General features: G+C 51.8%; 3 protein-coding genes across 3 annotated transcripts; 2 read left to right on the top strand and 1 right to left on the bottom strand.

Moving 5' to 3' along the window:
• The first annotated feature begins 16176 nt into the window (after nucleotides 1–16176).
• On the top strand, nucleotides 16177–16488 carry LOC136598637 (histone H4). Its single transcript, XM_066588743.1, has one exon. The coding sequence runs from the start codon at nucleotides 16177–16179 to the stop codon at nucleotides 16486–16488; it is 312 nt and encodes a 103-aa protein (XP_066444840.1).
• A 1131-nt stretch (nucleotides 16489–17619) lies between these two features.
• Nucleotides 17620–18012, bottom strand: LOC136598630 (histone H2A type 1-like). Its single transcript, XM_066588737.1, has one exon. The coding sequence runs from the start codon at nucleotides 18010–18012 to the stop codon at nucleotides 17620–17622; it is 393 nt and encodes a 130-aa protein (XP_066444834.1).
• Nucleotides 18013–18343: 331 nt separating this feature from the next.
• On the top strand, nucleotides 18344–18750 carry LOC136598628 (histone H2B 1.1-like). The gene has a single exon (XM_066588735.1). It carries the CDS (start codon nucleotides 18344–18346, stop codon nucleotides 18722–18724), a length of 381 nt encoding a protein of 126 aa, XP_066444832.1. The 3' UTR covers nucleotides 18725–18750.
• The last annotated feature ends 998 nt before the right edge of the window (nucleotides 18751–19748 follow it).

Here is a 19748-nt window from a genome sequence, read left to right on the forward strand (position 1 = left end):
GTCTCTGTCTCTGTAAGTGATGAATTAGCCCTAGGTATCAGCGGTATACATTGATTAATTTTTTTTCAGGCCCTGCTCTGTCCTTAACCCTACACGACGAGGATTAGGGGTAAGGGTCAAGGACGTGGACGCGGGCGTTAGAATGAGGGTATGGGCACAGGCCGAGGTCCTTGGCAGGGTGAAACAGTGCCAGCTGCTGACGGATTGGTAGAGCGCCGCTTGTCTCCACTCCCCAGCTTCATGTCATATTTTGCAGGTCCGCATGGTAGACCATTATTTAAAGCACAGCAGTGCGATCAGGTGCTGACATGGATAGCGAATAACTCCTCCAGTACTTTATCCAATGCGCAGTCTTCCACACAGTCCACTCACGCCACCCAAGGGACTGCACCTCTATATCCTCAGGCTGCTCTTCCTTCCTCCCAGCCTGGTCACTCCAGGAAAAAGGGAGTTTGTGTTGAACAGGCATACACTCAAGAACTCTTCCTGCGTCCCTGCCCCGAGTCTAAAAAAAACTGGTTCCACAGCAACGTGAGGAGTTTGCCGTGACCGATGCCGAAAATGTGGAACTTTCACAGACTCAGGGTGATGAGGGTGGGGACTTTGAATAACTGTCTCAAGAGCTATTTGTGGATGATGAGGATGAGACAGTTGTCTGTCAGCAAAGTGGTTGTTAGGGCAATAAGTCTGAGGGAGGAGCAGACTGAGGAGTAAGAGGAAGAGCTGATGGCTGATGGACGATGAGGTGACTGACCCAACCAGGCTTGCAAACCCTACTGAAGACAGGGCTTCAGAGGTAGGGGGGGGGGGCAAAAACAAGCAGCAGAGCAGGTTGGAAGAGGCAGTGTGGTGGCCAGGGGGAGAACCAGCTCCATAGCAAATAATCCACCAACTGTTCCCCACAGCACCCCTTCGCGGCAAGCCTCCATGCAGAGGGATAGGTGTTCGAAGGTCTGGAGGTGTTTATTGAGAGCGCAGACGACCGACGAACAGTGGTGCAAACCTGTGTTGCACCAAGATCAGCCGAGGAGCCACCGCTACCATCCTGACCACCACCAGCATGCACAGGCATATGATGGCTAAGCACTCCCACAAGGTGGAACGCAAGCCATTCACCGCCTGCGGGTCACACCACTGCCTCTTCCCCAGTGTTACATCCTGGCACTGAGATGCAACCCCCCTCCCAGGACGCAGGCACAAGTGTTTCCCGGCCTGCACCCACACCCTCACCTCCACGGTCCTCCACCAATGTGTCCCAGCGCAGCATTCAGCTGTCGCTAACCCAATCGTTGGAATGAAAGCGGAAATACGTGGCCACCCACCTACATGCACAATCTTTAAATGTGCATATCGCACAGCTACTTAGCTTGGAGATGCTGCCATGCAGGCTAGTAGCAATTGAGGCTTTCCGCAACATGATGGCGGCAGCGGTCCCTCGGTACTCGGTCCCCAGTCGCCACTATTTTTCCCTGTGTGCATGCCCGCCCTACACTAGCACGTCTCACTCAACATAAACGGTGCCCTCACAAACGTGGTTTCTGGAAAGGTCAACTTAACCACCGACACATGGACAAGTGCTGGCGGGCAGGGACGCTACATCCCCCTCACTGCACATTGGGTGAACTTCGTGGAGGCAGAGACCGAGTCTGACCTTGGGTCTGCTCACGTGCTACTGACACCGAGAATTCCGGGTCCTACGTCCGTGAAGGTTTCTCTGGCTTGAGATAGAAGAGGCACACTGCCCAAGAGCTGTTGCAGGGTTTGACAGAGCAGACAGATCTGAGGCTTTTGCGCTAAACCTCCAACCAGGCATGGTCGTGTGTGATAATGGGCGTAACCTGGTGGCGGCTCAGTAGCTTGGCAGACTAACACACGAGCCATGCCTGGCCCACGTGCTAAATCTGGTGGTCCAGCACTTTCTGAAAAACTACCCCCATTTGTCTGACCTGTTCAGCAAGGTGTGTCGCGTGTGCGCCCATTTAAGGAAGTCCACCTCAGATGCCGCCACCGTCAAGGCGCTGCAACATCAGTTCCAGCTGCCAGAGCATCGACTGCTGTGTGACGTGCCCACATGCTGGAATTCTATGTTGCACATGTTGGCCAGGCTGTACGAGCAGCATAGAACCATTGTGGAATACCAGCTGCAACATGGCCCGCGGAGTGGTAGTCAGCCTTAGCAGTTCTTCACAGAGGAGTGGGCTTGGATGGCAGACATCTGTCAGGTTCTAGAAAACTTTGAGGAGTCTACACAATGGTGAACGGTGATGTGACCATTATCAGTATAACCATCCCGCTGCATTGCCTGCTGAGAAGTTTGCTGCTAAGCATAAAGGCCGACGCTTGGCGGTTATGACAGGAGATGGGGGGTTGCAGTATGTTGCTTGATAGCCAGACCACCCTCATGCCTGTTTCTCAATGCATATTGGAGGAGGAGGGGGTGGAGAAGGAGGAGAGGGATGAGACTGCCGCCCACACTTCATAGGGTACCCATGCTACTTTCCTCACATCTGCTCAGCGCGTATGGGCTGAAGCGAAGGAGGAGGACAAGGATCATGAAAGTCATACTCTTAGTGAGGACAGCGATGTGTTGCGTACTGGGACTCTGGCATACATGGCTGACTCCATGTTAAGCTGCCTTTCCCGTGACCCTCACATAAGATGCATTATTGCCAACCAGGATCACTGGCCATTCACCCTTCTCGACCCACGGTATAATGAGAAGCTTTCCACTCTCATTCCCGAGGAGGAAAGGAGTACGAGAGTGATACAAGGACCTGGTGGAAAAGCTGATGCTAAACTTCCCATCTGACAACGCTAGTGGTAGAGGACGTACTTCAGTGGGCCAAGTAGCAGCTCTACACAACTATTTGGTGTCAAAGCTGGACACGTGGCACAAACTTGCACTGAACTAGAGAACCATGCACCCTATATCACCCCCAAAAAGGGGAAAAGTAGCTTGGTCTATGCCTCTCTGATCGTCCTCCCCCTCCTCCTTCCTCCTCATCACGCTGAATAGCCAAGTTTTCAGAGGGCCAAAAGGCTCTGTTAAAACTAAATTTTGTGGAGGGCTGCATCCAGGCTCTGTTACAAATTAAGCAACTACGAGCTCTATCTTAAAAAAACAAAAAAAAACCAAAACAGTTTCTGGGTTTCACCTGCACTCTGGGTAAACCGATTTTTTCCAGGAGTACACCTGTACTCTTGGTACACCGATTTTTCAGGTGTTCGCTTGTCCTCTTGGTACAGAAATGCTTCAGGGGTTTGTCTAAACTCTTGTTACACAACGGTTTCCCAGCGCGGTGTTCAGCTATCTGACACATACACAGAATGAATTGTCCTGCTTTGCCCATTAAAATTTCTTCATGTTTCATGCTGTCTTTGGAGCGATGAAAGGAACTGTAACTGATTTCATGAGACTTTCACAGAAGTACTAGCATCCGAGTTTGCTTTAAATACCCTGAGTGGTTTGGTTTTGGTCTGATAGACACCCGCACATCCAATCTCTTGCCCAAATATTCAACCTACACCTCAGACATATTGCCAAATTATGTCCATTCCTCACCACGGACACCCTAAAAACACTGGTGGTTGCACTCAACCACTCCTGACTCGACTGCTGCAACTTGCTTCTCATCAGCTTCCCCCGCACCAGACTCGCTCCAATCCATACTAACCATGGCAGCTAGGCTCATTTTTCTATCCAGCCATTTTCCAGGCACCTCTGCACTATGTCAGTCGCTGCATTGGCTGCCCATCCGCTGCAGAACTAAATTTAAACTCGTCAACCGCACCCACAAAGCTGTGCATGGTGCCGCACCTCCATGCAACACCTCCCTCCTTTCCGTACACCACACAGCCCTCTCACTCCCATCCGTTAACACACTCAGACTAAACACCCCTCTAATACGAACCTCACATGCTCGCCTACAGGACTTCACCAGAGCAGCACCCATCCTCTGTGTTATCAGACCACACCGGTACCGATCTGATGACCTCGTTGCCAGGTGCCAAATTGGTAGATATGGAAGCCCGTGATGAGAAGATTTGCTAGCAATTATCTATGAATAGTGTCCTGAAATGTAAAGTGTTAAGTTTCAGAATGCAATAAGTTTATGTTTCTTACCTTCTATTGGACTATTGACCCTTAAATAGAAGACTGAAACCTATGCTTTGTAGTGCCGTGAACTAGGACTTTAAGATAAGAAGTCAACAGACAAATTAAATAAGGCTGAGCTATGTTAACAGAGAAGACACACAACTATTGCAGAAATGTTCTCTAATGCAACAGCAATATCCTGACTTAGGTAATTCTGTGTCTGAGACGGGCCTTAAGAGCTTTGAGAATATTTGGTAGATGTCAATAAGTCTTATGATCAATAAGTATTTTCACCTTTGTAACAGTAAGCTACGTAACACTAATCTTTGTACCAAGCAACATTTGGATACGCCCTCGTCTTCCTGTATAAGAGTTGGCAATGTTCATAATAAAGTCGAATTTCATTGGGATTCTCACTGGAGAAGTGTCTTGACATAACATGGAGTGATTTCATGCTATTGATAGATAATTGCTCATCACGGGCTTCCATATCTACCAATTTGGCACCTGGCAACGAGGTCATCAGATCGGTACCGGTGTGGTCCGATAACAATAGCATGAAATCACTTCATGTTATGTCAAGACTAGAGATGAGTGAGCACCAACTTGCTCGGGTGCTCGTTGCTCGAGTCGAACTTTCCGCGATGCTCAAGAGTTTGTTTCAAGTAACCAACCCCATTGAAGTCAATGGGCGACTTGACCATTTTTGTATATAACCCATGCTCCGCTAAGGTTTTCTATGTGAAAACCTAGAAAACCCAAGAAAGTGATGGAAACGACACAGAAACGGATAGGACAGGCGAGGGGAAACATGCAGGGCTGTATCTCAGGTTCCCAGGTCCCACTATTAAGCCACAATAGCGGCAAGAGTGGACCCCCCCCCCCCCCCCTTTTACAATTTTTACTTCGGACAAACCCTCATCAGCAAGGCACACCTTAGCTAAGTACCACACTACCTCCAACCAAGCACAAGCACCTCCTGCGAGACACACCGCTGCCTCTTCTCCTGGGTTGCATGCTGCCCAACCCCCCCCCCCCCAGCCTTCAGCTGCCCTCATGCCACACACTGGCCTCAGCCACACCACCCTCATGTATATTTATAAGTGTGTCTGCTATGACGAGGAACCAGAGGCACACACTGCAGAGGGTTGGCGGGGCCAGGCAGCGACCCTCTTTAAAAGGGGCGGGGCGATAGCTTACAATGCTGTAGAGAATCGATGAGAAATTGACGTTCAATCTTCATTCCAATCCTGTGCCACCTCCGTCAGGAGCTTCAAACGTGGGCGTGAGTTACATAGCTATGGGGAATCCATGTGCCCACACAGTATTCATTTTCTCTAGGTGTCGCATAGCTCAATCGACACCGCAAGGGGAAAGCCATCTGCACTCTGCCCCCTACCCAAGTCAGTCAGTGTCTTTGTGCCAGACAGGTCAAATACTGTGATGGGAAGTAAGTTTGCACCCACAACGTGAGATAAAATGCAGGTAGGCTTCGGCCCACACTGAATGCCCTAGTCAGTCTGGGTAATTTTTTGGGTGGCCATGTACGTTGAACACCACGATGGAAACACTTAGTGCACTCATAGTATGCACAGACCCCTGTAATACTCCTGAAGCAAAGGTATAGGCTGACCCCACTAACAGTTATGTTGCAGAAGTCCAGGGAGACCCTATTAACACTTCTGTAGTAATAGTATAGCCGCACCCCAGTAACATTTCAGTAGCTGCAGTATAGGCAGAGCCCAGTATCAGTTACATTTCAGTAGTAACAGTATAGACAGATTGACAACACCTATGTGGAAAAGTTTGTATTTTCTGAGACAAGAGAGGGGCATTTGATTGCAATGAAAAGGATATTCAAGGTACTGAAAGTCTGCACTCCTCCCCATCTCAAGCTGAAATATGGAAAGGCGTCATTCATATGTTTTCTGTTGTCTATTTCAAAGTGTTAGCAAAAAGCAATCCAAGTTTCTGGCTATACCACGCATCTTTCTTAGGAATTACCAAAGATGATCACAAGTAAAGGCCTCATCATCGGTCAGTCCAAAATCCTTCAGGGAGTATGTGGTTCTCAGCTGGCCTGCTTCCACCAAGGATCGGTGCCTGCTGCTACTCTGTCCCTTGCCCTGCAGGGATGCTGTGTTCTATAGTCACCTATATTCCGATCTCAGCTGTACACTTATCTTTGGACTTAGCAGTACCAACAAGTTGGAAGCCACCATTGTTCTACCAGTCGGCTGAAAGCTTCAGCTAGGGATAACGGACTACCACCACTGTTTTGTTTAGTTGGTTTTCGGAATGTGGCCAGGATGAAGTTGTGGAGTGTCGACCTAGTAGCGTGGTTGTATTTAGTTGGTTTTCGGAATGTGGCCAGGATGAAGTGGGGGCTTTCTTATTGTGTCATTTTAGGTGAAATTCTTGGACTGCTGCCAGATGGACCACTGTGAAAGCATTTGCCAAGAATGTTTTCATTGTTGGAGGAGGAGGGGAATGTTTCTGAGGCAGTACGTGTCCTGCACACGTGTCCGTGGTTATATGCACCTTCCCAGTAACCACGTTGGTATACAAATTGCTGCGACTGTGGACCTACTAGCTCGGCCTCGCCACTGATCATGTCTTAGGAAAGCCTCAGTTTTCACAAGCCTGTAACATTGCCGTAGCAGCAGTATAGACAGAGCCCAGAATTAGTAACATTTCAGTGGTAAGAGTATAGACAGACCCCAGTAACATTTCCGTAGCAGCAGTATAGGCAGAACCCATAACATTTGAGTAGTAACAGCATAGACAGACCCCAGTAACATTTCATTTGCAGCAGTATAGGCAGGCCCCAGTAACATTTCATTGGCAGCAGTATAGACAGACCAAGTAACATTTCACTAGTAACAGTATAGACCAGACCTGGGCAAAGCACGGCCCGCGGGCCACATCCGGCCCGCTGAATAGCTCGGACCGGCCCGCAAAGAGTGTCCTGAATGAAGTTAAGGGCTCATGCACACTGCTGTAGTTTCGCCCGGCCCGTAACCCAAGCGAAACTACGGCGTGCTGCTGCGGAGAGGAGATGGGAGTGCTCCTTACCGCTCCCCTCTCCATTGGCATACACGGGGGCCGCGCCGTAAAACGGGGTGAAACACCGGGTGTTCACCGCGCCGTATTACAGCGCCATTCATTTTCAATGGCGGCCGTATTCTGGCCGCAAACCGGGCGGCTGGAATACGGCCCCATTAACCCTTTCCAATCCATTTATTTTTTCTCACCCATTCTCCCCAGCTCCAAATAAATTGGAGCTGGGGAGAATGGGTGAGAAAAAATACATTTTCTCTGCACCCTCCTGATCTGACAGAGTTCAGGAGGGTGCAGGTGCTCACTGCACCGTGGGGGGTCCTGCTTACTTGTCCGGCGTCTTCCGTATTCTCCTTCTGCCTCCCAGCTCGGCGATCATGTGACCACTGGGGTCAGGTGACACCTGGAGGTCACATGATCGCCGGGCCGGGAGACAGAAGGAGAATGCACAAGACGCCGGTCAGGTAAGCAGGTCCTTCCACGGTGCAGGCTCCCGGCTCGGCGTTCATGTGACTGCCGGGAGTCAAGTAACACCGGCGGTCACATGATCGCCGGCCGGAATCCCTGCATTACATAGCGCTAATTGAGCGCTATGTAATGTGTAAAGGAGAAGGCAGAAATGGTTAAAAACCCTTTCTGCCTTCTCCTCGGGGGTCCTCGATGAGGACCAGTGCAGGAGTGCATCTGCACCCGATGTGCCTGACGATCGGGTGCAGATCCACTCCTGCACTGCAGTGTCGGGCCTGCCCCGACATCGGAGCTGTGGAGGGAAATTATTATGTCGGGGCAGGCCCGACATTGGACTGGAAAGGGTTAAGGCAATGTGCATGGAGCCTTTGTATGTTGGTCTGGCCCTCTAAAACCATTCCAATTTCTCATGTGGCCCCATGGGAAAATTAATTGCCCACCCCTGGTATAGACAGACCCCAGTAACATTTTAGTAGCAGCAGCGTAGACAGAGCCCAGTGACATTTCGGTAGTAACAGTATAGACATACCCCTGTAACATTTCATTTGCAGCAGTAAAGCCAGAACCCAGTAACATTTGAGTAGTAACAGCATAGACAGACCCCAGTAACATTTCATTTGCAGCAGTATAGACAGACCCCAGTAACATTTGAGTAGTATCAGTAACAGTATAGACAGACGTCTGTAACATTTTAGTAGCAGCAGCGTAGGCGGAACCCAGTAACATTTGAGTAGTAACAGCATAGACAGACCCCTGTAACATTTGAGTAGTATTAGTAACATTATAGACAGACGTCTGTAACATTTCCGTAGCAGCAGTATTGGCATAGCCCAGCATTAGTAACAATGCGGCGCACCTTGCCGAGCAGGTCAGGCAAGTGAGGGTAGTTTTTAAGAAACCGCTGAACCACCAGATTGAAGACGTTGGCCAGGCATGGCACGTATGTGAGGCTGCTGAGCTGCAGAGCCGCCACCAAGTTACGGCTGTTGTCATACATGACCATGCCCGCTTGGAGGCTCAGCGGCGAAAGCCAGACGTCGGTCTGCTCTGTCAGACCCTGCAACAGCTCGGGGCCGTGTGCCTCTTGTCACCTTGGTTTAGTAGTTTCAGCACGGCCTGCTGATGCTTGCCCACCGCTGTGCTGTCATGCCACACCGACTGCTGGCGACGTGCTGCTCACACTTCTTAATTGAGAGGTACAGGTTGCGTATGAGGAGGGGGAGGGTTTAGAGGGGGTGGCATAGACCGCCGCAGATACCAGCACTGAGGTAGGACCCGCTATTCTGGGTGTGGGTAGGACGTGGGCGGTCCCAGGCTCTGACTCGGTCCCAGCCTCCACCAAATTCACCCAATGGGCCGTCAGGGAGATATAGTGGTCTTGCCACCCAGTACTTGTCCACGTGTCCGTGGGTCTTGCCCCCCCAGTACTTGTCCACGTGTCCGTGGTTAAGTGGACCTTCCCAGTAACCGCATTGGTGAGGGCACAATTTATGTTGCAGGAGCCGTGCTGGTGTAGGGCTGGGACGGCACACCGGGAAAAATAGTGGTGACTGGGACCGAGTAGCGCGGGACCGCTGCTGCCATCATGTTTTTGAAAGCTTCCGTTTCCACAAGCCTGTACGGCAGCATCTCTAGGCTGATTAATTTTGCAATGTGCACATTTACAGCTTGTGCGTATGGGTGCGTGGTGGCGTATTTGCGCTTTTGCTCAAACGCTTGTGCTAGCGACAGCTGAACGCTGCGCTGAGAGACATTGCTGGGTGGAGTGGAGGGACAGTGGAGGTGAGGGTGTGGTTGCAGGCTGGGAGGCGCACGTGCCTGTGTCGTGAGCGGGGGGGGGGGGGGGTGGATCTGAGTGGCAGGTTGGGGCACAGGGGGAGGTGGTGTGCTGGAGGTGGTGAACGGCCTTTGTCCCACCTTGTGGGGTGCTTGGCATCATATGCCTGCACATGCTGGTGGTGGGGAGGCTGGTAGTGGTGGCTCCCCGGCTGATCTTGGCGCGACACAGGTTGCACACCACTGTCCGTCGGTCGTCTGTGCTCTCACTGAAAAACGTCCACACCTTTGAAGACCTAGGCCTCTGCAGGGTGGCTTGGCGTGAGGGGGTGCTTTTGGGAAACAGTTGGGGGGGTCTTCGCTCTGGCACCTGCCTCTACCCCCCGGCCACTCCACTGCCTTTTCCAACCTGTCCTGCTGCTGCACTTGCCTCCCCCTCTGAAGAACTCTTCTCAGTTGGCTTAGCGAACCAGGTGGGATCAGTCACCTCATCGTCCAGCGGTTCTTCCTCCGTATCCTCTGTGCGCTCCTCCCTCGGACTTCTGCCCTTACTACTACCTCACTGATAGACAACTGTGTCTCATCATCATCGACCTCCTCACCCACTGAAAGCTCTTGAGACAGTTGCCGGAAGTCCCCGGCCTCATCACCCGGACCCCGGGAACTTTTCAAAGATTGGGCATGGGTCACGACAAACTCCTGAGGTGAGAGAGGAACTATTATGTCCCAATCAAGGCAGGGGCCCCAGAACAGTTCCTGGGAGTCTGCCTGCTCCTCAGAATGTGTCATTTTCATGGAGTGAGGAGGCTGGGAGGAAGGAGGAGCAGCAGCCAGAGGATTCAGAGTTGCTGTAATGGACTGCGTAGAAGACTGGGTGGTCGATAGATTGCTGGATGCATTTTCTGCCATCCACGACAGGACCTGCTCACACTGCTCTGTTTGTAATAAAGGTCTATTAAGTGGACCCAAAAATTGTGATATGAAGCTGGGGACCCCAGAAACTTTCCTCTCTCCTAATCCCGCAGCAGCCGGCTGCAATTCACCCGGACCAGGAACTCGTCCTGTGCCCACACCCTCACTTGGACCTCCGCGTCCTCGACCCTTACCCCTACTCCTCATCATGGCAGATTAAGAATAGAGCAGGGCCAAATAAATTACCCCACTGTACAGCACTGACAACTGGGCCTTAATTCACCGCACACATAGACTTGTAGATAGCGGAGGCTCTATGCTGTGACTTGAAAACATTTACCCGCTGTCTTGCGCTGATACCGAGGGGTAATTTACTGCTCGCAGAGACTTGTAGATAATAGAGGCTGTGTGGAGGGGGAGAAGAGTCTAACGCCAGTGGAGAGTGCTGGTAACTGCGGCGATCTCAACCCCACAAAGGAAAGGGTATTGTGAGAGGCTCTGCACAGCGGCTGAGCTGAAATACTTTGCAGTGGCCCCGGTAATATTACAGTACTGTTTAGCGGTGAGACCGCTGTCTAATACACTGCAGACACAGAACGGTATAACTGAAGTCGTTTGTGGTAGGCTAGGAAATATTTGAGTGCAGTTACATGGTGAGAGCCGGTTGTACGGCACTGCAGGCTGAGAACGCTACTACTGACAGGCTGCGAACAGGCCTAGATGCGTAATACAAAAATGGATGCACTACAACTCCCAGCAGGCCACAAGTATAATGTACACGGTCAGATGCAGCCCAATGGAGGAGCTTTGGGGTTTTTGTAGACAGGATCCTACTCTAACACTTTCCCTATATCAGCAGCTCTTTCCCTATACTCTGTATAATACACTGCAGACTTAGAACGCTATAGCTGTAATGGCCTGCACAGCCCGAGATGGGGGGGGGGGGGGTACTACTGCTCCCTGCCAGCCACAACAGTAATGCACACGGTCAGATGTGGCCCTAAGAAGGACAGTTGGGGTTCTTGTAGACAGGAACCTATGCTAACCCTATATCAGCAGCAGCACTGTCCCTATACTCTCCCAGCGTGTGTCTGAGGCGAGCCGCGGGCGGGACCGCTTTAGGTACTCGGCGGTCACCTGATCTCGCCAGCCACTCACTGCTGGGGGGTGGGATAGGGCTGGCGTGTCACAGCAGGAAGTGGTAATGCCTTCCCCGCATGTCTATTGGCTAGAAAATGGCGCTAAACATGCAGGGAAGGACATGGAATTGACTGGAGTACCGCGTGGTGTTCGTCTCCAGTCCCCTAATGCTCGGACGAGTGTGCTCGCTCATCTCTAGTTATTACCTTAATTATATCATTGTGGATTCTATCATTTATATTGATTACATAGTATATCTAAAGATAGATAGACAGACAGACATACAAACACATTGCATGCTAATGAGCCCGCCTGTCTGGCAGTTGACTGTGCATTGTGATGTCATCAATCTGGTGTGACACGGGCCGTATAGAATGATGAATACTGGAGCTTGGTGGCCATCTGAAGTCAGTCTCCACTTCGGACGGGTTACAGATTAAACATTATTGTATTGTCGTAAATGTGCCCGGTCTTATCTCTGCTTGCTGCATGCGGTGTGCTATATTGTTGCAGCGTGTGCATCTTCCATGCTGGCACTTATAGGATCCTGCCGGTAGGGTAGATAAATTGCCCCTATGCTTTTGATGCGTCCTTACAGAATACTATATTGGGCCTGGGGGTTATGGTATCTATTAGGTAAATATCACTTTTAAGTATCTCCCGGTGTTTAATGAAGATAATTCTAAAGGCCCATTTAGACACAACGATTATCACTCAAAATCCACGCACACGGCAGTTCATGGGGCAGTTTTGAGCGTCCGCTTTGCATAAGCGTGTAAATGAAGACTCACGCTGTATGCAGAATACAAGCGGGACCGCTATCTTCTCCATACAGCTGTTGTCTTCTCTGAGCGCTCAGCTGATATCCCGCTAAGCACTCCTAGTGGGGTATGCAGAACACAGCTGGAGCGCTTATCTTCTTCATATTCCGGCTGTGTTCCCCAAGCAGGATACCAGCTAAAACAATAGTATCAGCGGTATCCCGCTAAGAATGCAGCATGCAGCATGGATAAGGCTCATCGTTGTCTTTCAGCTAGTTACATGGGCTTTTATTGAAACATTGAAACATGTCTGCTTGCTGGGGGGGGGGGGGGGGGGCAGTGCCCGTGTAAGGGTCTAGTACTCTGTTGTATGCATTGCACAGCTGCAGCATGTAAGGGGCTAATGTCTGAAAGTGGCTGGGATATGTCTACAAAAGTACCAATATCTGTACCGTCACAAGATGTCTGCCTTCTATAAATGAGAGTGATTGAGGTGTAGTTGGAGTCCATCCTCTTCAACGGTTAGAAGTGAAGGGTACTATTGTACCCTGATGCTGTTGGGGCATGGTGGTCTGGACGCAGGTCAAGACCTGTTGCCGTGTTATGGAGGACAGGGGTTAATGCACCATGTGGAGAGACTGCTGGTGCTGCCTGTCTTTGATGCATGCTGGATTAGTCATGCCTGGGAGTAGGGTGATGTTGTGTGGTTTCCCATTCACTCTGCCAGTTCCCATGTGCATAGTGGCTATATATTCTCACGCCTCCCTTTGCTCAGTGCTGCTTATTATGTTCCATAGTGGAGTCCCTGGAGTTTGGAGCTCTTCTGTGCTACTTGCAGATAAGTCGCTGTGGGTTCCTTTTCAGTTGCATTTCTGTTTTTCATTTCTGTGTTGCTTTGCTGTTCGGTTCATCTCTCCAGGGGTCCTTTCAGGGACAGACAGGGTCCAGGAGGAAGACCGTGGGGCCGTCTCTATCGAGGCTACTACTCTTCTTTAAGGCAGGGCCCCTTCACCCCACTTACTAGGTTAGGGCCAGGCTTCATCCTCCCTGGAGCGGTGCTACCATTCAGCATAGCATGGTGTGCGGCTCGTTCCTACAGCGCATGCGTACCCTGTCGCCGTGCTGAGTGTGGTACCCTGGTGTTGCACAGGCTTTTCATCAGGGTTATGCATTTCAGTTGTGGTGCACACTGCTCTTCGGTGCATATCTATCTACCAGAGTAGTTGTGAACATCACCCTGAGCCGGTGCTGAGCGTAGTGCTTGTGAACCATTGGGGCGTCACACCCGCAGCAGTCAGGAACACGGCGATCCATGGGCAACCATATATATCCTGGCAATGGTAATGATCTCACCTATGTAGCAGGTTATGTTAGCTCCCGTCTTATATGTCTTGCTGTGTCCTCTTTTCTGCATGAAGAAAGCAGTCTCTCATCCATACCGCTCGATCCTAGGCGGTACGTCCGGAGACGTTTGTATTTTTCTTGTTATAATGGGCACATACTGAATACATAGAGGAAAGCTTTTATCTCTATGCCTCCAGGCTCCTATCATTTACATGCACATATATATCCTGGGCCTGCTAACCTGAAGTTGAATGCACATTAAATATTCTAATCATTGAGCCTCTGAGGCGAAGCAGGGTAATTTGGAAGTGGGCCCACTCAGCAGATAATAGGCTCTCTGCCTGAAAGAAGAAGGTAGTCATAGATTCATAGAATGGTAGAGTTAAAAGGACCCCCAGGGTCATCGGGTCCAACCCCCTGCTCAGTGCAGGATCACTAAAACATCCCAGATAGATGGTTGTCCGGCCTCTGAAGACTTCCATTGAAATAAAATTCCCCACCTCCCGTGAAAACCTGTTCCAATCATTGATCCCCCTCACTGTCTAATATCTAATCTGTGTCTCCTCCCTTTCAGGTTCATCCCATTGCTTCTAGTCTTTCCTTGTGCAGATGAGAATAGGGCTGATCCCTCTGCACTGTGACAGCCCTTCACATATATGTAGGCAGCTATTAAGTCTCCTCTCAGCCTTCTTCTCTACAAGGTAAACATTCCCAGATCCCTTAACCGTTCCTCATAGGACATGCTTTGCAGACTGCTCACCATCTTGATAACTCTTGCCTGAACTTGCTCCAGTTTGTCGGTCTTTTTTTAAAGTGGGGTGCCCAGAACTGGACCCAGTATTCCAGATGAGGTCTGACTAAGGAAGAGTAGAGGGGGGTAATGACCTCACGTGAGCTAGACTCTGTGCTTCTCTTAATACATCCCAGAATTCTGTTTGCCTTTTTGGCTGCTCCATCACATTGTTGACTCATGTTCAGTCTATGATCTATTAGTATACCCAAGTCTTTTCCTTAGATAAGTGTACATTTCAGTCACTCTGGTTGATGCCTGTTAGACAGCCATTCCTCAGCCTCAGACGAAGAAACTTGTGCGGTCCTCATCCATATGCCATGGAGTATGGCAGCTGGAGATCTCAGAGTTGCCTTTTGATCCCAAAGATGGGCGCTCTCTGCTTTTGTAGATCTGCCGAGAAGTCCGGGAAGATGGATTTTGCAGCATTGTTGCATCTAAGAGGGCCTCCTGTTCTGGCAGCTTGTAGGATCACCTCTCTATCCCAGGAGTTGAGCAGCTTTGCCAACAGGGGTCTAGGAGGAGCGCCCGCCTGGTATAGGTGGTTTCATGGGTACTCAGTGTGCGCGCTCCACCACAAAGACCTGTGTGACAGGGAAGCATTCAGGTAGTCACCGTTCCATGATCCCCTGCGGTCTCTGCCCCTCAGTGCGTTCTGGCAGGCCCACAACACAGTTTATACCGCCGTGAACCATTTCCCAAGCCGCCCGCCTTTTGTTTCCAGATTTCTGCTTTTGCCGTAAGCTCTCGCACAGTAGCTGCCGTCGGGGATACGGTATCATCCAGCACAGAGATCCTGTCCTCTGTACTAGTGACGCGGTCTCTTAGATTCACAGTAGCTGTCTGCATCGCTGATAAGAGCCGATCGGACAGTCATTGCAAAGTCTGAACCAACCCAGCAAGCGAACTCAAACAGGCGGTTGGTGCAGAGGCCACGTCTCCTGATGCAGATGATGTAGTAGGCTCCGTGTCGGGGGGTTCCCCCCTCGCAAACATCTTTAGTTTATCACTGGGAGAGTTCTGTCTAGTGGGTCCCATAGCAGAACCACTTCTGCGTTTCTTGCCTTTGTAGGGGATTTTGCAAATTGCTTAAAGCTCCTTAAGTAGACCTGTAAAGGCGCCTAAGACATAAGGAGTATACAGCAGTGTCTGGCAGCAGTCACACAGGGAAGTCGTTTGGTTTGCACTTCATTGATGACTGTAAAGGGGGACTCCGGGTCTTGAGAATCTGCAGAGTGTTGCACAGCATGGTGGCCACAGCAGAGGAGGAGTAATCCTGGCGCTTCTTGGGGTGGCAGTAGAAGTGCCACTGTATGCCCTGTGCTGGGGACTGTCACAGGTTACGGGGCCTCCTTGTGCCCTGATGTTCCTGCCGCCCACAGCTGTCTGTTGTGGCTCCTGAGTGTCTCTCTGCTCCGGCAGGGGAGCGCTGATGCAGCAGAGCTCTAGTACTCCCCTTCACCGAAGCCTCCCTGCGCGCTCTCTCCTCGCCCCCACGTGTTTGTGGCAGCAGCTGCACTCCTCGCTTTACAGGAGGGATTCACGCTCCAGCGGCTCTCTGCTGCATGGCCCTTGTCTCCGTCACCCCTCCTCCGTCTTCTCTCCCACTGCTTCAGGAGCTGACAGGCCAATCGGCTGCACAAGATGGCAAGGGCTCTTGTATTCAGCCAATCAGCAGGGAGAGGGGATGGGCCTTTACGCTAGACAACTAAAAGAAACGCCCCGCAATGACGGCCCTGATCAGTAGTTTCCTCTCTGGTCCGCTCCCTGTCTATATAGAGTAGGGCTCTGCGCTGAGCACTTATTGCTTTCTACTGACAACGTGGAAGATGTCTGGTCGCGGTAAAGGAGGGAAAGGTCTTGGGAAGGGCGGCGCCAAGCGGCACAGGAAGGTGCTCCGTGATAACATCCAGGGCATCACCAAGCCTGCCATCCGCCGTCTAGCTCGCAGGGGAGGCGTCAAGCGTATCTCCGGTCTTATCTACGAAGAGACTCGCGGCGTCCTGAAAGTCTTCCTGGAGAACGTGATCCGCGACGCCGTCACCTACACCGAGCACGCCAAGCGCAAGACCGTCACCGCTATGGACGTGGTGTACGCGCTCAAGCGCCAGGGCCGCACTCTCTACGGCTTCGGAGGTTAATAATTCTGCTTTTTCTCCATAACACAAAGGCTCTTCTCAGAGCCGCCCACCTCTTCCAAGGAAAGGCTGTAATCCAACTCCTTGTGGGGTCGTCAGCAGCGGTGATAGTCTATGCGCTCTGACAGGATACAGCGGGGGTGTAGCAGCCTCCCCGTCAGGGTGCTCTTCAGGCTGCGGTCACGGCACGCTTTTAAACCCCTTAACCTGTTTAGGGCAGGCAGGTTATGTTTATAATACGCGAGGAGCTGGGCCTGAATTAATGAGTGCGATGAAGGGTTAACAGACCTGCCGTTGGAGGTCGGGTGGTTTTAGTGCCGCCTATGGGCGGGGCTATAGTCAGATTCTTCCCGCTCATTGGCTGATCCCCGGAGATTTTGAACTTCCCGCTCAGTTGATCGCGTCTCCCGCTCTTCCTGTCCTCCATTCATCCATGTAACACGTGTAATCAGTGACCAGGCCGTCTGATATAGAGGCGCTCGGGGCTGGAGGTAAAGAACCCTCAGATACACCCCCTAATCCCAGCCCTACGACGGGCGGTGGGATCCTCTACCTGCTCCACCCGTAACGCAAGAGGACGTCTAATCCCTGTAGGTTTACTATAATCCAAAACCAGCCTGTGCCGTGCAGGGCTCTGGGAAAGCTGGGTGATATAGCTACACCTCCATAAAAGGGGCATGGCCGTGGTGAACTGGGTGACATGATGAGCGCACTTCTAAGGGGGCGACCGTGCAGAGCTCTGAGAGGGCTGGATGATGCGGCTGCAACGCTTTGTAAGCATACGGCCCACGCAGGACCCTGAGAAAGCTGGGTGTTCTATCCGAAACACAACGGAAGCGTTCCGATTCTTGTATATACGTGACCAAACAGAGGACTCTGTTAACCCCTACAGCCGCCCGTCCTCTGGACATGAGGTCACGATTGTCCGCTTCTGCCGGTGACAGGGATGGCCACATTGGCATCCGCCCCAACCTCTGCCTCCTTGTGGAAAGTCCTGTACATTTATACAGTTTCCCGGTGCAGCCGGCGTACCGGCCACCGAGTATCACAGCATAGAAGCGGCGAAGCTCTGTTATAAGGAGCATGTGGGTGGCTCTTAGAAGAGCCTTTGGTTCTATGGAGGGATCGGCGCGATCACTTGCTCTTGCTCGTCTTGCTGCTCTCGGTCTTCTTGGGCAGCAGCACGGCCTGGATGTTGGGCAGGACGCCTCCCTGGGCGATGGTCACCCCACCGAGCAGCCTGTTCAGCTCCTCGTCGTTGCGCACAGCCAGCTGGAGGTGACGGGGGATGATGCGGGTCTTCTTGTTGTCCCGGGCGGCATTGCCAGCCAATTCCAGGATCTCAGCGGTCAGATACTCTAGCACTGCTGCCAGATAGACCGGAGCGCCGGCGCCCACCCTCTCAGCGTAGTTGCCCTTGCGGAGAAGTCTGTGTACACGGCCGACAGGGAACTGCAGTCCTGCCCGGGATGAGCGAGTCTTGGCCTTAGCACGGACTTTGCCTCCTTGTTTGCCGCGTCCAGACATCTTCTAGCACAGGAAAGCAGAATTAGGATAAAACAACTTGAAAGTTGTGATAACGAGGAGGCGCAGTTCTGTTGATTTTTATAACCTGCTGCTCCGCCCTCCTCTCCTCCAATTGGGTAGATTTCAAGCCCCCCAATAGAGGCCAGACTTGAGGAAGAACCAATGAGCTGCACTGGGCGTGGCTAATGACGCTCACAAAGGCCACATGTCGCTCCAGTAGAACAGCAAGCAGACGCCGGTACTCATTTGCATGGCCCCGCTATAAATACCGCAGCGCTGGGAGGTGCAGGAACACTGTTTTCTCTAGTGAGGAAAGTATCTCTACGTTATCATGCCTGATCCCGCCAAGTCTGCTCCAGCGCCCAAGAAGGGCTCCAAGAAAGCCGTGACTAAGACTCAGAAGAAGGACGGCAAGAAGCGTAAGAAGACCAGGAAAGAGAGCTATGCCATCTACGTGTACAAGGTGCTGAAGCAGGTCCACCCCGACACCGGCATCTCCTCCAAGGCCATGGGCATCATGAACTCCTTCGTCAACGACATCTTCGAGCGCATCGCAGGGGAAGCCTCCCGCCTGGCTCACTACAACAAGCGCTCCACCATCACCTCCCGGGAGATGCAGACCGCCGTGCGCCTGCTGCTGCCCGGAGAGCTGGCCAAGCACGCCGTGTCCGAGGGCACCAAGGCCGTCACCAAGTACACCAGCGCCAAGTAATCTGTCTAGTGGTCCGCCGTGCACGATCACCCCAAAGGCTCTTCTAAGAGCCACCCACCCCGTCTACAGCAGAGCTGCCACCTCCTAGTCGGTGTGTAGGTTATTGTAATCCGTTGCTGTAAAGTGAATGATAACCAGATTGTGTGCTAGTTCTCTCTGGTGTCTCTTCTGCATCGTGCAGTATAAATGGCATTATTGGGGGAGGCAGCAGCGGAACACAGATGATCATCTCAGACTCCACCGCCTGCTGCGGTTTGGGGCTCCGTTTTCTTCCCCGTGTCCACAAGCGCTCGGGGGGGCTCTGTCCTATTGCCTTCCAGCAATAGCAATCATGTCTTCTGCTGGCAGTAGGTGGGGATAGACCGCCGTTATGTCGGCGCGGCTGCAGGGTGTTGATGCATTGCTCCCGGTGTGAGGACAAAGCGGCCGCAGCATTGTTATGGACGAGGCCCTGACGGACTGCTCAGAACCCGTGGTTTATATTAGCAGTAATGCAGCTGGGATGAATTAGAAGAAAGCTGCGGATGGTAAAGAGCAACTAGGAGGATCGCCGACGGGGAGAAATCCTGACAAGGTGCAGTTCCAGCACACTTTAGGGAATATTTAGAAACCCAGCGCTGGAGTTCGCGATATTAACCGAGTGTGATCGGTGGAGTGTACAGCGCCGGCCGCATGCTTCTCCCGATATGTACCCGTCCCGGCAGCTCGCTGATAACCCCAACTGTTCTCTCAGAAATGGTGAATACGTGACAGCCGGGCCGGGGAGCTGATAGTGAGCGGACCTGGAGCTTGTGTCCTGGGAATAGGCAGATCTCTTTAAACCATCCGGGTGACCCGCGGGCATAAGAGCCGTCACTCTAGAGCACCCGCGGACGCCTCCATACTGGTGGGCACTGTGCGGCGCTCTACCTAGATTTAGTGGCGCCGCACCGGACAATAAAGCCATCAGATAATCGGCGACTGTTGCTGCTCGCGGTAATCTGAGCACAGTGTATCCCCTGCTGATCAGATACCGGCAGCCCTG

Source organism: Eleutherodactylus coqui, unplaced genomic scaffold, assembly GCF_035609145.1.
Source record: "Eleutherodactylus coqui strain aEleCoq1 unplaced genomic scaffold, aEleCoq1.hap1 HAP1_SCAFFOLD_99, whole genome shotgun sequence".
In the NCBI taxonomy this organism is placed as follows: domain Eukaryota; kingdom Metazoa; phylum Chordata; class Amphibia; order Anura; family Eleutherodactylidae; genus Eleutherodactylus; species Eleutherodactylus coqui.

What these genes read in the sequence shown, in the direction of transcription:
- LOC136598630 (XM_066588737.1), bottom strand. Translation starts at nt 18,012, where the DNA reads ATGTCTGGACGCGGCAAACAAGGAGGCAAAGTCCGTGCTAAGGCCAAG.
- LOC136598637 (XM_066588743.1), top strand. Translation starts at nt 16,177, where the DNA reads ATGTCTGGTCGCGGTAAAGGAGGGAAAGGTCTTGGGAAGGGCGGCGCC.
- LOC136598628 (XM_066588735.1), top strand. Translation starts at nt 18,344, where the DNA reads ATGCCTGATCCCGCCAAGTCTGCTCCAGCGCCCAAGAAGGGCTCCAAG.